The 15,295-nt window shown below is 43.5% G+C and overlaps 1 protein-coding gene across 1 annotated transcript; it reads left to right on the forward strand.

Annotated features, from left to right (window-relative positions):
* The first annotated feature begins 8,081 nt into the window (after positions 1-8,081).
* On the forward strand, positions 8,082-14,158 carry SNRPE (small nuclear ribonucleoprotein polypeptide E). The gene is made up of 5 exons (XM_002918191.4): positions 8,082-8,212; positions 8,717-8,743; positions 10,030-10,092; positions 11,597-11,675; positions 13,938-14,158. The coding sequence occupies exons 1-5, from the start codon at positions 8,159-8,161 to the stop codon at positions 13,991-13,993; spliced, it is 279 nt and encodes a 92-aa protein (XP_002918237.2). The 5' UTR covers positions 8,082-8,158; the 3' UTR covers positions 13,994-14,158.
* Positions 14,159-15,295: the final 1,137 nt, after the last annotated feature.

The following is a 15,295-nucleotide window of genomic DNA, read 5'->3' on the forward strand; positions in this document are numbered from 1 at the left end:
CTCCCCCTTCTCGTGTTCCCTCTCTCTGGCTGTCTATCAAATAAATAAACAAAATCTTTAAAAAAAAAAAAAAGGGCCCAAATGATGCCTGGGTGCCTCGGTTGGTTAACTGTCTGTCTTCAGCTCAGGTTATGATCCTAGAGTCCTGGGATCAAGTCCCACATCCAGCTCCTTGTCCAGCAGGGAGCCTGCTTCTCCCCGTTTGTGCGCGCACGCTCGCTCTTTCTCTCTCTCTCACAAATAATCTTTAAAAAAAGGGAGAGGGTCCAAATGTTGCAGTTTGGCCACAGCCAGAGGTTTTAAGAGTTTGTGACTCATACTTGTCTCAAGATAATGATCTTAAAGTTCTGACCTTAACTTCTAATTCCAATAGGTCCTCTCAGACAACCAGAGCAGTTTATTTTCACCTCTCCAATCTTTGAAACCACCGTAGAGCTAAGATTGATAACGAATACCATTTCAGAAATAAAGCTTGATCTATGTTGATCAAAGTACAATGTTACTTTTTTAAAATTGTGGCCTCATTTTGCCGGAATGTTTCTGCAATTCTTTAAAATGGATTGCTTTTTAGCAACAGGAAATGGGTGGTCTCCACTTGCTGTCTAATATTTAAAATTGTAACATTTATTGAGCATTTCTGTACCTCTTAATTCACATATCAATTTTGATATAACATTCTGTGCTGCACTGGAAGATCACTGCTTTGTATCCCCACTGTCGTGTCAAAGTGCGTTCAGGGTTAACAATAAGAAAGTATATTCCTATGTGCAATTGGATTTGATTCATTGAAAATTTCTTTATTTCTTAAATCTGATTTTAGGAAGCTGCTTGATAAATCTCTACAAGTTCCCACAACCCACATCTGACTGCATTAATAACTTATTCTCCAGACTGTGCTTCAACTTAATTGAATTTGCAAAATGATGTTAAGGGCACGAGCATAAAGAAAATACTTGATCTTGACCATTTTCTTAACATTGTACAATAAAATAAGCAAAGAATCAGCAAAAATTAAGGAGTCACAGGATTTCCTGGGGCCTAAGAAGAAAGTTCTTAGGTGTTACAGAGGCTGAGTCTATGATGAGCAAGAAGCAGTGGATTCAACTTGGCGTTGCCTGTCCCTGGGTTTTCTGGTCTTTGACTCTGTGACTGGTTTGTCCTTAGGAGTAAGAGTTAAGAGTAAGGGTAAGCAGAACCAGTCAGATTCTGAAGAAAGAGAATAAGAAAATACTCAGATAGCCTCTTGTTGAATAAATAAGTGAACTAGGGAATTGGCTGGATCAAGAAGACTCAAAACAAAGGAGGAGAAATTTCAAGGGAAGGGTGAAGCGAAATGGAAGGAATCCTTACCCGATAGGTGTGTATGGTTAAGGAGGTCCCTTCTTTGGGTTGGGATCTCCAGGAGGATGGCAGAGCTTAGAAAAGCTGAGGAAATGTGAAATTAATACATCAGCATAATTGCCACAAAGTATTTTGGACTCCTATCCCTTGAAGAGGCTCAAAATAGAACCTAAATTCGAACCATCACTTAACATTACTGTCACCATGGAGAGGAGTATAATGCAAGCCCCTGCCCAGGAAATGCAGAGGAAGTATTCTGAAGAGAAAGGTACCGGGAATGAAGTCGGTGCAAGAATAAGCAGACGATGTAGATGATGCCACAGAGGTAAAGAGAAGTCAGTTCGAGCTGGGGAGGGAGGGCTTCCTTGAGGTGTTACAGCTGGAGTTCCGCATAACTTGCTTAGCAAAGGAGATGGTGTGAACCGCTAACAAGGCCAACACAGCAGGTCAGCTTTGTTTCAGTGACCTCTGACCTTCCCATTGGTACTCTCTCAGGCTCCGCTTTGTCTTATTCTTGCTCTCAGTTTACTCTCAACCATTCTTGGCTTAAGTGTAAACTGATTTTTCAACAAAGATTATTATTTTTAATATTCACATTTAAGATTTTATTTGACAGTGAGAGAGGGAACACAAGAAGGGGGAGTGGGAGAGGAGAAGCAGGCTCCTAGTGGAGAAGCCTGATGTGGGGCTCAATCCCAGAACGCCGGGATCACGCCCTGAGCAGAAGGCACCCAGGCGCCCTCAGCCACCCAGGTGCCCTCAGCCACCCAGGCGCCCCAACAAAGATTCTTTTAAATGCAAATCTGAGTCACTGCTTTGAAAAGTCTTCCAATCTTTCCCTCTCCCGCCACAATTACGCTCCAGTCCCTTAGCATGGCATGCAAGGCCCCGTCCTACCAGCCTCCTGCCTCACCCTTGATGCTCTCCACTCCAGCAAAACTACAAGCTGTCCACTTCCCTTGACCACGAATTTCTCTCCAGCCCTTTGCCTGTGTTAATGCTGTCTTTCTCCCTGAAAGTCTCTTCTTTTGGCTAACTCCTACACATCCTATGGCCTCCAGGCTACTCTCCCAACACTCCATTCTCCCTCTCCCCACACTGGGGTTTGGTGCCCATCCACTAGGAATACATTATTTGTTTACCCCTACTGTTTTAAAATTGTTTACCTGTCCATCCTCCTCAGAATACAAACTTGAGACAGAGATTCTTACTAACATATTTATTCTCAGCACCTAGTATCGTAACCACAGACTGGATGGTTTAAACAACGGAAATTTATTTTCTCACAGTTCAGGAGGCTGTAAGTCCAAGATCAAGGTGTTCAAAATTTTTTTTCTGAGGCTTCTCTCTGGCTGCAGATGCTACCTTCTCACTATGTCCTCACGTGGTCTTTCCTCTATGTGCACATATCTGTGTTTTAATTTCTCTATAAGGACGCCAGTCATCTTGGATTAGGGACCACCCATATGACTTCATTTAACCTTAATTAACTCCTTAAGGGCCTATCTCCAACTACAGTCGCGTTCTGAGGTGCTGGGGGTCAGAGCATCAACATACGAGTTTCAGGGAGTACACTTCAGCCCATAACAAAAGGCATTCAGTCAACATTTGCTGTGAATGAAAAAGCTCCTGACCCATGTACCCGTGTCAGGGGCTGCTGATCTTTGCTAGACCGCCCCTGTCTTTGCAACCCCATTCTCTGGCATGCGTATCAATCCCAGCCATTCAGCAAGCTATGAGGCTTCTCACTGAGACGGCAGGAACTTCAAGCTGAGAGTAAGGAAGTTTTTCAGTGTTTAGGAGGCCTGGAGCTGACTCTTTTCTCAGGGTGTATCTCTCTGGTATTTGTTGTTCTTAAAGATTTTATTTTTAAGTAATCTCTACACCCAACTGGGGCTCCAACAACCTGGAGATCAAGAGTTGCCTGCTCCACCGCTTGAGCCAGCCAGGTGCCCCTCAGGATTTTGGACCAGTGATTCCCAAACGTATCTTGCAGACACCTTGGGAGTGTCGTGAAAATCTCAAATTTTGCAAGAATGTTACAATTAGTTGTAATTTTTTTTAAAAAAGATTTTGTTATTTATTTGACAGAGACACAGTGAGAGAGGGAACACAAGCAGGGGGAGTGGGAGAGGGAGAAGCAGGCTTCCCGCTGAGCAGGGAGCCCGATGCGGGGCTCGATCCCACAGGACCCCAGGATCATGACCTGAGCTGAAGGCAGACGCTCAATGACTGAGCCATCCAGGCACCCCACGATTAGTTGTAATTTAAAAAGGGAAACTGGTTTCATAGTACTTTCCACTACCTAATGAATTTATGGAATTGGTGATACAGTTGACCCTTGAACAACACCAGTTTGAACTACACAGATCCACTCATATATGGATTTTTTTTAAAAGTTGACAGCAAAAGCCACAAGGCATTTATTGGCAAATGCCCACCGCAGTTTGCAAGAAACCCAACAGAAGGCAACTGATGCAGGTGTCAAGTCTGCCACTCTCTGAGTTCTCTCGGGAGGCCTCTGAGGCCCTCAGCAGCCTCTGGAAGCCCCAGGATTGGGCAGGGCAGCAGGTCGCCCTGTGTGCCTATGGGGTGGTCAAGTTGGGTGCTGAAGGCTGGCAGGCAGGAGGGTAGGCTGAGACAAAAGCCCAAAGGGCAGGAACGGCACTGCCTAGGGAGCCCTGATCCCTGAGTCCTCTGTGCACTGGGCTCCGAGTGGCCAGGGAACTCACGTGTGGCTGCAGCTGCCGATGGCTACGGGCCTGTGGTATACCTCCAGGCCACTGGGCGGATGTACTGTGCATCCAAGCCCTTGTCACAGCCCACAGGCCCACTCTGCTAAGCCAAGGCCTCCAGGCTGCAGAACAGCACTATACTGGGGCCAGGCCTGCCACCACCCTGTCCCCTCCCAGCCTGGCCAGCATATACTTAGGTTTTTTTCAATGAATATATGTATAGTACACTGTAAATTTTATTTTATTCTTTTCTTTTTTTTTCTTTAAGATTTTATTTATTTATTCAAGAGTGCGAGAGAACATGAGCAGGGGGGAGGGGCAGAGAGAGAAGCAGGCTCCCTGCTGAGCAGGGAGCCCGATGAGGGGCTCCATCCCAGGACCCTGGGATTATGACCTGAGTGGAAGGCAGGTGCTTCACCAACTGAGCCACCCAGGCGCCCATGGGCTTATTTTAAGCAATGCTGCAATGATTACATTATATCACACGTGTAAGTTTACCTGTAGGATTAAATACCTAATAGTGCCATTTAATAATTTATATTTCCACCACTCTTTGCTCTTTGTCAATGGCTTCTCAGTGTAGTTTAATATGCATGCCTCATAATGAGGGAAGTTGGGCATCTTTCCATATGTTGGAAGACCATCTGTATTTCCTTTACCGTAAACTGATCGTTCACCTCCACTGCCAATTTTTATTTTGGATCTTTGCGTCAGTTTGTGGTGGCAAGTTCTTTAATCTTTAACAGAGGTGGGCTCTGTTTTTCCAGCCCTTGAATCTGGCCTGAGCTGTGAACTATATACTAGTTCCAAGCCTGGCCTTTAAAAGGTACTGTTGGCTTCAGCATTGGTTTTTTAGAGGCCTGGGCCACCACTTAAGAAAGCATCCTAGGGGCGCCTGGGTGGCTTAGTTGGTTAAGCATCCAACTCTTGATTTCGACTCAGGTCATGAACTCAGGGTCTTGAGCTCCCCTCCCCGCCCCGCCCCCCTCGTTGACTTCACACTGGGCGTGGAGCCTGCTTAAGATTCTCTCTCCCTCTCCCTCTGCACCCCCACCAACAAGCATGCACTCGCCCTCTCTCTTAAAAAAAAGAAAGGAAAGGAAAGGAAAGGAAAGGAAAGGAAAGGAAAGGAAAGGAAAGGAAAGGAAAGGAAAGGAAGAAAGAGAAAGAAAGAAAGAGAGAGAGAAAGAAAGAAAAGAAAGGAAGAAAGAAAGAAAGAAAGAAAGAAAGAAAGAAAGAAAGAAAGAAAGAAAGAAAGAAAGAATCCTACTCTGCAAGAGAGACCAGGTATGAGGCCCTGTGGTTGCAAAGACATGGAGATGGACCCAAGTGAGGCCAGCTTTCCAAAACACATACACAGGCCCTGAGGTTGCATAGACATGGAGATGGACCCAAGAGAGGCCAGCTTTCCACACACACACACCCCAAACCCTTAAATATGCCTTCTGGAGCGGAAAAAAAAAAAAAAAAATTGCCCAGCTGAGCACTGCCCAAATTGCTGACTCACAAAATCATGAATTATAACAAAATAGTTGTTATTGTTTTAAGCAACCAAGTTTTGAAATATTTCTTTCACAGCAAGAGAGAACAGAAAAGCATTTTTTAAAAGCTCTTTATATACTAGGAAAATTAGCCATTTGTGTTTGATGTGGTTACAAACATACTTCTCCCTGATCTTTTGACTTTGCTTACTGTGGTGGTGTTTCAGTCACCCAAAACTTTATGTGATTTTTTACGTAATTGAATTTATCACTTTTTCTTCTAAAAACCAGCAAGAGCATACAATTGAGGAAAAGACAATTGTTAAGAAGAAAGAGGCAACATCTATGATTAAACTAGATAAACTAGCAAGAAGAAACTAAAAACTAAAGAAAATTGAAAAATTCCCAAAGACTCAAAGGAAAATTTAAACAAACAGGTATCAGGTAGTTAGTTTAAAAAAATTGATTCTAGGCGTGCCTGAGTGGCACAGCTGTTGAGCGTCTGCCTTCGGCTCAGGGCGTGATCCTGGCGTTATGGGATCGAGCCCCACATCAGGCTCTTCCGCTATGAGCCTGCTTCTTCCTCTCCCACTCCCCCTGCTTGTGTTCCCTCTCTCGCTGGCTGTCTCTATCTCTGTCAAATAAATAAATAAAATCTTTTAAAAAAAATTGATTCTAAGTTATTCTCAAGTTTAATGTAATCACAGTAAAAATACCAAAAGGATTCTTTTAATTAGATAAGTTAATTCTAAAGTTTGTAAGAAAAATAAATAAGAACAGCTTAAGAAAAGTTCTACCGACTTCTAGTCCCACCAAATAAGGAAATATCATACAGTACTTTTAAAAGTGACACTGGTTGATAGACACAAAGATCAACTGGGCAAAATATAAACTATGCATATATATATACATTGGTATATTATAAATGTGGCATTTTAAATTAAATGGGGAACAATAGTTTTTTTGTAATGGTAATGGAAAAACTGGGTAGCCATCTAGACATTATAAAGTTGTATCAGTTCTAGGATATGCTGGAATAACATTTTAGATGGATCAAAGATTTAAATGCAAAAAAAGCAAAATCACTTTAAAGAAAAAATAGGGGCACCTGGGTGGCTCAGCCAGTTAAGCGTCCCACTCTTGACTTTGGCTCATGTCATGATCTCAGGGTAACGGGGTAGGTAGACTCCTGCATCAGGCTCTGCGCTCGGTCGGGAATCTGCTTGAGATTCTCCCTCTCTCTCCAAAATAAATAAATCTTTAAAAAATTAAGGAAAAAACAAATCTCATGAGTTGTAAAATCAGATGGCTGGTTATAGGGATCAATCCCCACAAGTTTAGGAATCATGACTTCAGAGACAGGAAATTCCAAGAATAGCTAAGCATCTCTGCATCTGAGATGAGACAGGTATGATATAGTTCCTTCCATGTCTGTGGACAACATAACCCTCTATTGGGATGGGGGAGGCCTTTTTTTTTTTAACCAATAATTATCCTCTGCATTTTCTAGCTCTTTATAGTTCAAAACTCACTTTCATATACTTTGATCTCAACATTTTTATGAGGTCAGCATTAATATCATCCTCAACAGAAGACCTCTCAGTTAACCAAGTTATAATTCTGCCACTTGCCTACGTGGTGTCCCCTTGGAGGAATCCCTTCAACTCCGATCTTCAGTTTCTCCATCTGTAAAATGCGTATTCAAGTCAAATAACTTTGCTGCCAGGCCACAAACCACTGACAAAACCCAACAGAGTCCAGCTCCTCTCCTTCCAGCTGCGTTACTCTGGAAACGATGTGTTCCCACACGGAGGCCTTGAGTCCACACACATGCTACTCCTTCACTGAATCTCCAAGCCCGCGACAAAAGACACTGTCATCTCTCCATCTTGGTGACAACGAAGCGGAGACACGGCAAGGCTGAGGAACTTACCGCTTGGTCACACACCGAAAGCGAGCTGCATTTGGGCCCAGCCATCAGATTTCAGGGCTTCCCCGCTAGCCATGCTCTGTCGCCACCTTACTCCCCACAAAGGAGACGACAGTGGAATCGGTTACACAGCGAACCACAGCGTCCGGCTTTTGAATTCGGCTTGTCTGTGGCTGCGAGGGCCAGGAGTGGGGGGCCCCCCTCCCCCGGGTGGGGGCTTCCCGCCGCCATACCCTCTAGACGGCGATGAGCCCGTCATGCCTAAATTCCAGGGAAACAGGCCTTGGGAAAAGCACTAGATCAACCCATCTCACAGAGAGAGGTACGGACGCAGTGTGATCACTCTTAAAGCCGACACAGAAAATGGAGGCGCGGTGGCTCCTGCGGTCGCGCCGCTTCCCGCGGCGGCTGCACAAGCGAAGCCCCTCGGCGCCTCCTCCCGCCTCCCTCCAGGTGGCGCTGTAGGACCGTCTCACGTTGCAAAGTTCGCTGCCGCCTTCTGGCTCCCCCCGGGAAATTTAGAACATAGAGAAAAGCGACACCCACGGCTAGAGAGGCATCTCCCAGGAGCCGCTCGGGTCACCTCGCTGGCGCCATTCACTTCCGCTTCCGGTTCTTTATTCCGGAAGTTGCTTTCTGAGGTAGCGTGCGGTTCTTTGTCGGCTTCCACCATGGCGTACCGTGGCCAGGGCCAAAAAGTGCAGAAGGTGATGGTTCAGCCCATCGTATCCTACGCAGGATGTCAGGACTAGGAGGTTCGGGCCAGAAAACGGGGGGCGAAGGAGCGGACCGAGAGCAGGCCTGAGGGAGCGGAGTGCGGACCCACATCCCATGAGCCCCCGGGGCGACCGTGGTCGGGAGAAAGCGCGGGTAGCTGAGGACCCGATGGGAGGTGGGCTCGGGCAGACCCCTGCGGTGGGAAGTGCAGGAGTGGCGCGGATGAGCGAAGGGAAGACAGCTTTAGTTAGGAACCGAGTGATAGTGGGAGTCATCGGTCTCGGGGAGGAGGAAGATGTCGGCGCCAAGATATTTCAGGAAAGTAAGAGAGTGGGAGGGGATTCCTTCAGTCCCTTTCGGGAACCCCTAACTAGTGCCTAGCTGGACACTGTTCATTGCATGAGCACGAGACCTCGTGTTCAGAAAACAAAGGCGAGATGGGGTAGGATCGACCAGTGTCGGGGACCACTGTCTACTGTATACGTGTATTTTTTCCTTAACCACTGGTGCAGAACCTCATCTTCAGATACTTGCAAAATGTACGTAAGTTATCTGTTCTTTGTTGTTTTCTAATTCCTTCTTAAGTAAAATAGGTGAATTTAAGTAAAAGGTGAATTTATTTGGCTGTTTGTGTCATCCTGTCTGATCAACGTGTTTTAGAGTTAAAAATAGATGAAACTGGGGAGCTTGGCTGGGTAGAGCATGCGACTCTTGATCTTGGGGTCGTGAGTTTGAGCCCCACGTTGAGTGTAGAGATAACTTTAGAAATTAATAATAAGTGAAACTAGAGATTGGAGGGGTATTTGAGGGGAACGGGCTCAGGGAAAGCTCTTATGTAATGAGATGCCAATCCCAAGCATTGAAAGAATTGTGTCGTCATTACTTTGCAAGACCAAAATCACTAATTTCAAAAAGTAATTACTGGCAGACATGACTGGTTTTTGGGTACTTTTGTTGGTAGTCATTTGTACTAGAACATTGGAAACTTTCCCTTTTCCCCTGGGGTGAAAGATTGAAAGAAAAATCCGGTCGACTTTAAACTACATGGAGGGAGGGGGGCTTAAATATAGAAAAGATGCCAAAAAAGGAAGAGGGGAGGAATAGGTTCAGAGGATATTGTGACAGCCTATTTTCCTTTGGGGGAGTTTTTAGCAACTCAGATTGTGAGGTGGTAGGGCAAAGTATTTAAATTATTTTGGAAAGAAAATATAGTTTCTGTTGCCCTGACAAACTTTAGCGTGTGGTAACATAGTTGGAAACGGATTAATTTCAAGCTCTCGTAGTATTTTTAAAGTAATCTGTACACGGAACATGGGGCTCCAACCCACAACCTCAAGGTCAAGAGTCACACGCTTCTTCATCAGCTGAGCCAGCCAGTCGCCCCAGGCCATTATAATTTTTAGTCACCAGAACTGAGGGTTCTTCCCCTGGTTGTTTAATGTGAGGGAAGCTAGGAACCTAGAGAAAGCTGTTTTGAAGCTGGATTTTTCTATAGCAGATAAGAAAGAAGCTCTTGATCACAGGAAATTACTGCTTTGTGCTGCACTATTTGCACCCTAAATAAATTGAGATGAGAGACAGTAAGAAGTATGATTGAGTCCCAAGATCACAGGAAAATTATTAACTTAGTCCCAATATAACATTGAGAGTGTTTCTTGGCAAGTAACTCGTCTTGGTTATCAATTCTTGGATATGATTCAAGTAGTTAAAATTCTTGGCTTTTACTTTTTAAGGTTTTCTTTAGGAGTCATATTTCTCTCTTGTTTGACCAGAGTGATTGGGTTTTATTTACTTGGTTTTTTAACATCTATTTTTATTCTTTCAGAGATCTCGAATTCAGGTGTGGCTTTATGAGCAAGTGAACATGCGGATAGAGGGCTGTATCATTGTGAGTACCCAGGATGTTTTATCTCAGAGCAGTTTGTTCACAGAAAATGATTTCACAAAAGTGCCCAGCCAGAGCAGTGTACAAAAAGTCAAAGACCCAACACTAGCAAAGTTCTTCAGAGCCACTATCCTTAACTCATTGTTCTATTTGATGGGGGTTGGGTCATTCATGAAAGAGGGAAAGTTAGTTTTTATTTATTTATTTATTTGACAGAGAGAGAGAGAGACAGCCAGCGAGAGAGGGAACACAGGCAGGGGGAGTGGGAGAGGAAGAAGCAGCCTCCCAGCGGAGGAGCCTGATGTGGGACTCGATCCCGGAATGCCGGGATCACTCCCTGAGCCAAAGGCAGACGCTTAACAACTGCGCTACCCAGGCGCCCCTGAAAATTAGTTTTTATAAACTGTTTAAATAACAATGTTAGTATTTGAAGGAGGGGACAAAAGAAATAAAATTAGAGTGGGGTGAAAATTAATGGTATATTAGTTCTATATTAGGTGATACCTGTATAGAGCTTGGTGGACTTAGTTAAATAAGATTTTTCAGGATAGCAGAATACCCTAAATAATATAGGGTAGTTGGTTTTTTGTTTTTTTGTTTTTTTCTTTTAGAGAGAGAGGGAGGTGGGGAGGGGCAGAGGGAGAGGTAGAGAAAAACTCAAGCAGACTCCCTGCTGGGTGAGGAGCCAGACTTGGGGCCTGATCCCAGGACCATGAGATCATGACCTGAGCTGAAATCAAGAGTTAGACGCCCAACCAACTGCACCTCCCAGGCATCCCATCCCTAAATAATGTGTTTTGTTTTGTTTTTTTTTAAGGTTTTATTTACTTATTTGAGAGAGCAAGTAATGCGAGTGCACAAGTGGGAGGAGGAGCAGAGGGAGAGGAAGAAGCAGATTCCCCACTGAGCAGGGAGTCTTACGGGGGGGGCGGGGCTTGATCCCAGGACCCTGAGATCATGACCTGAACTAAGGGCAGACGCTTAACTTACTGAGCCACCCAAGTGCCCCTAAATAATGTTTCAAAGAAAGATAAAATATGGCTCTGAGAAGTATTATGTTAGGACGCTTTGATATTTCCTTTAGACGTTGTAGATTTCATCAATAACTCCCCTTCCCTGGTTACAGGTAGAAAAACAAACGTTATCGGTAGTGGCAAGAGTGTTTTGTGAAGAACGTGGGAAGACTGGTGGCAGTGGAAGTTAATTCATATGTGTACACACACACTCTATATTGAACAAGTTACAAAAGATAAGGACAAAGGCTCTTAGGCATAGCTAATCAAATCTTAAGTCCAAAAAGTTCCAGAGGTAATTTGGAGTACATTCTGGCTTTCTTGTTATATAAAAAGAGGCTTTAAGAGGGAGATGGTGTTTTAGCTACAAGATCAGTGGAGAGATGAGTTTTTGAAGTTAGTTGGCATTTCTGTACCCAGGTTGGTATATTCATCTGGAACGGTTTGGGTGTTACTTTACTTGAAAATGACATTCAGTTGGCTTATTTTCCTAGGGTTTTGATGAGTACATGAACCTCGTATTAGATGATGCTGAAGAGATTCATTCTAAAACAAAGTCAAGAAAACAGCTGGGTAAGAATATAGGTGGTCTTTGGGAATTGTGGAAATTTTTATTCACTTGTAGAATTGAATGAGTTGCAACTCAGTTCATGTTTAAATTTAGTTTGCATTTGAGAATTTACTATGTGGGGGAGTAGTTCACTCTTGAAATCATCCTCTGCCACTTACTGCTCACCCCACTCCCATTTCCGCTTTTGTTTATCCACTCAGCTCTCACCAAGGTCACCAAAGACAAATGATGTTAAATCTAATGGTCAATATCAGTCCTCATTTTATGGAACTCTGAACAGCATTTGGCACTATTGGCCACTCCCTTAAAACACTTTGTTCCCTTGTCTCTGTGGTACCTTACTCAGATTTTCATTTCTGTTTATTCCTTGTCAGACTTTTGTATATTTGTTCTTTGGGACCCAGTCATTAAATGTTTTGAGTTCCTCAAGGCTTAGTCGTAGGCCCTCTTGTCATTCCGTGTTCTTTAACCAGGCACTCAAGGCTATACCTTCAATTACCATCTATGGATTGACCTCAGATTTACCTCTGTAGCCCTAGACCTCTCTGAGCCTATTCAACATTTCTGCCTGAATGTCTCAAAGACTCCTCAAAGTTAGCATGTCAGAAATCAAACTCACTTCCCACCCATTACACACTCTTCTGGAGCTATTTTAGTGTTCCCTGCCTTACTAAATGGCACCAACCTCCATTCAGTTTACGCATTGATTTCTTTGTAACTCCCTCATCCCCTTCCAGTTTGCTCTGCAGGCTACAGTTACCTTTTAAAAGCACCAGTCTGACCTGGTCATCCTTTTACTTGAAATCCTTCAGTGACTTCCTGTTGCTAGGAAGATAAGAAAATCTTTAATGTATTCTGCAAGGTTCTTCGTGATCTGGCCTTTTGTCCCTTGCTCGTTTTGTGTCACTCTCGGCTTCATTCTCTGAGTTTCATCCACACTTGTGTTCTTTCAGTTCTTTGAGTCTGTACATTTGCCCCACAGTAAATCTTTTTATATGCTGTTTCCTATGTCTTTAGGCCTCAAATATCAAATATCAGGGTTTGGTTTTGTTTTACTTGGGGTAGGGTTGGGTGAGGCAGGGTGTGCTGAGCTCTCCGAGTTTGTAGTAAAACACTCACTAGTGGGGTTAATAATGTTTCTGTCACTGAGCCAGATGCTCCATAAGTCCTGTCTTTTTTGCTCCCTCATAAGCCTGCTGCCTAATTCAGTGCCTGCCAGTGCAGTAGAAACTCAAAAATATTTAAATAATGAATGCAGTTTCTTAACCCAGTTGACAAAGGCTCTTTAGGATTCATGGCTTCAAGACAAACTGAGTTCTTTCTTTTAAAATCTAATTCATTTGAAGTTTATTTAGATACTTTGTTTTTAATTGTTTAATGCCCCAGTTCACAGCTCACTAGTACTTTCATCTGTGTTGGTTTTCACGCGCCTCTTTTTTTGAACCTTGAGGATTCTCTTGATCCTAAAGTAGATATGTGGAAAGTAGAATCTGAGAAGTGGTTTGGTGTTTTGCTCTGCTTCTTGCTGCTTAGGCTATTTTTGTGAAAGCCTGGATTTTTGCATTTAATCTGTCTTGCCAGGAAGGGCATACTAGCCTTATTGATATCCTATTATTTATAAATTATTTGCAGTGTTGAATTCCCATGGTAGTATTTATCCTGTATCCTGTAGACTAATACTACTTGTTGCAGAAGTCTTGGAAAGTGAAAACATTTACTCTGTTGGGGTTGATGAGCATTTCTCAGACTGATTTTACTCAACACCAGTGTTCTGAAAATATTTATAGACATTCTCAGGAAAAAAGCGTTCGCTGCTCAAGTAAGATTAGGATATGTTGGGTAAAGCTCAAACGGGTTTATTAATTAGAGGATGGAGTCTTTAATATACTGAGAGCTCTAAGAATGGTGCTGCAGGATGCTGCATTTTTAAAAACTTGACACATAATCCATTCCCCAACTTCTACAAACTCAGAGCAGTGGGAAATGTTGGGGTAGATCTATTCATTTACTTTGTCTGTAGAAACTGTACTTTTCATAAAATAACATTTCTCTACCTTCGTTAGGTTATTGCTGGAAAAGTTCATAGGGTCTAATATGCACAGTCTTTCAATATATGGATATGTGAAAATTTTCACATAACTGCTCAAGAGAAAACATTTTCAAAATTGCTTAAGTATGATCCAAAGTTCTGAGGCTAAATGGTGGTTACACACTTGTCTGAGTGGCTATTAATAGCTTTTTTTTTTTTTAATTTTGTGTTGCAGGTCGGATCATGCTAAAAGGAGATAATATTACCCTGCTCCAAAGTGTCTCCAACTAGAAATGATCAATGAAGTGAGAAATTCTTGAGAAGGCCATGTAGTTTGTTTTTTTTAGATGTCCTTTGTTGGGAGTATAGTTCTAAAACGTTTGTTTGTATTGTTTTGATTACCTTTATGTTATTACCAGAGGACAATAAATGCTGTGGGATTGTTTTTATTTAAAATTTTACTTGTTTATTTCTGTCCAGCGGTAGGGACCTTTCACTCGGTGGCAGCTAATTTTTCTGGAGGGTGGCAGTTACCCTGGGCATTTGTTTTTTTCCAGAGCCTGGATGTATAGATTCTTAAGGCAAAGAGTAGGAATTCGGCCTGACAGGTAAGCTCCTGATACCGGGTGGTGAAGAAGAGGAGGTGTCTGCGCTCATCTGTGTCTTCCTCGGCAGTTCTCATTCCGGCCGCCGGGACATGAGAGCTTCTGACCGCAGTAGGCTGCACGTGCTAGAACAGCTTCTGTACCTGCTTAGCACTCTCACCGTCACCCTCTGAGGTCTCTGTGACTTCTTGTACCACTAAGATCACAATGTGAGAAGTGCTTGGGTATAAGCAAAGAATTAAGTGCCCCAAATGTACATGTAAAATGAATTCTGTTAACAGTTAACAGGATGGAGACTTGGTGAGATGGGTAACCTGAAGAAGACCACAGGCAGTGCTGCTGAGTTGTTAGGCAGAATAATAGTGTGTTTGTTGGAGCAACACCTGTTTCATATTCTTCTCTCTAAAGATGTTGGTGCCTCCCCCAGTAATTGCTTGTGTCCTAACTGAATTATGTGGACAAATCTTTCCTCCCCCAGCTCCTCAGGGTGGTTCTGGTTTGGGGCCCCCAGCTGGCTCAGTGAGTAGAACGTGTGACTCTTGATCCTAGGGTCATGAGTTTGAGCCCCATGTTGGGTGTAGGGATTACTTAAGTAAAGTTAAAAAAAAAAAAGCTCTCAGGGCAGTTCTAGTTAGAATTCTGGTGATTGTTGAGCATCTGCTGTTAAATGGGCACCAAGTCTAATAAATGCAGTGAAACAGACTGGCAAACAGCTTCAGTTCCACGTGCTAAGTGCTATTTAAATTAGAACTTGGGGGGCGCCTGGGTGGCACAGCAGTTAAGCCTCTGCCTTCAGCTCAGGGCGTGATCCCGGTGTTATGGGATCGAGCCCCACATCAGGCTCTTCTGCTATGAGCCTGCTTCTTCCTCTCACTCCCCCTGCTTGTGTTCCCTCTCTCGCTGGCTGTCTCTATCTCTGTCGAATAAATAAAAATAATAAAATCTTTATAAAAAAAAATTAGAACTTGAAAGATGAATGAGGCCTGAC

Source organism: Ailuropoda melanoleuca, chromosome 8, assembly GCF_002007445.2.
Source record: "Ailuropoda melanoleuca isolate Jingjing chromosome 8, ASM200744v2, whole genome shotgun sequence".
NCBI classification, from domain to species: Eukaryota; Metazoa; Chordata; class Mammalia; order Carnivora; family Ursidae; genus Ailuropoda; species Ailuropoda melanoleuca.

Excerpts from the sequence above, each read along its gene's own strand:
- SNRPE (XM_002918191.4), top strand. The coding sequence starts at position 8,159 with ATGGCGTACCGTGGCCAGGGCCAAAAAGTGCAGAAGGTGATGGTTCAG. Across the intron at positions 8,213-8,716 it reads AGGTGATGGTTCAGCCCATC|AACCTCATCTTCAGATACTT; the intron begins GTATCCTACGCA and ends CCACTGGTGCAG. Across the intron at positions 8,744-10,029 it reads TCTTCAGATACTTGCAAAAT|AGATCTCGAATTCAGGTGTG; the intron begins GTACGTAAGTTA and ends TTATTCTTTCAG.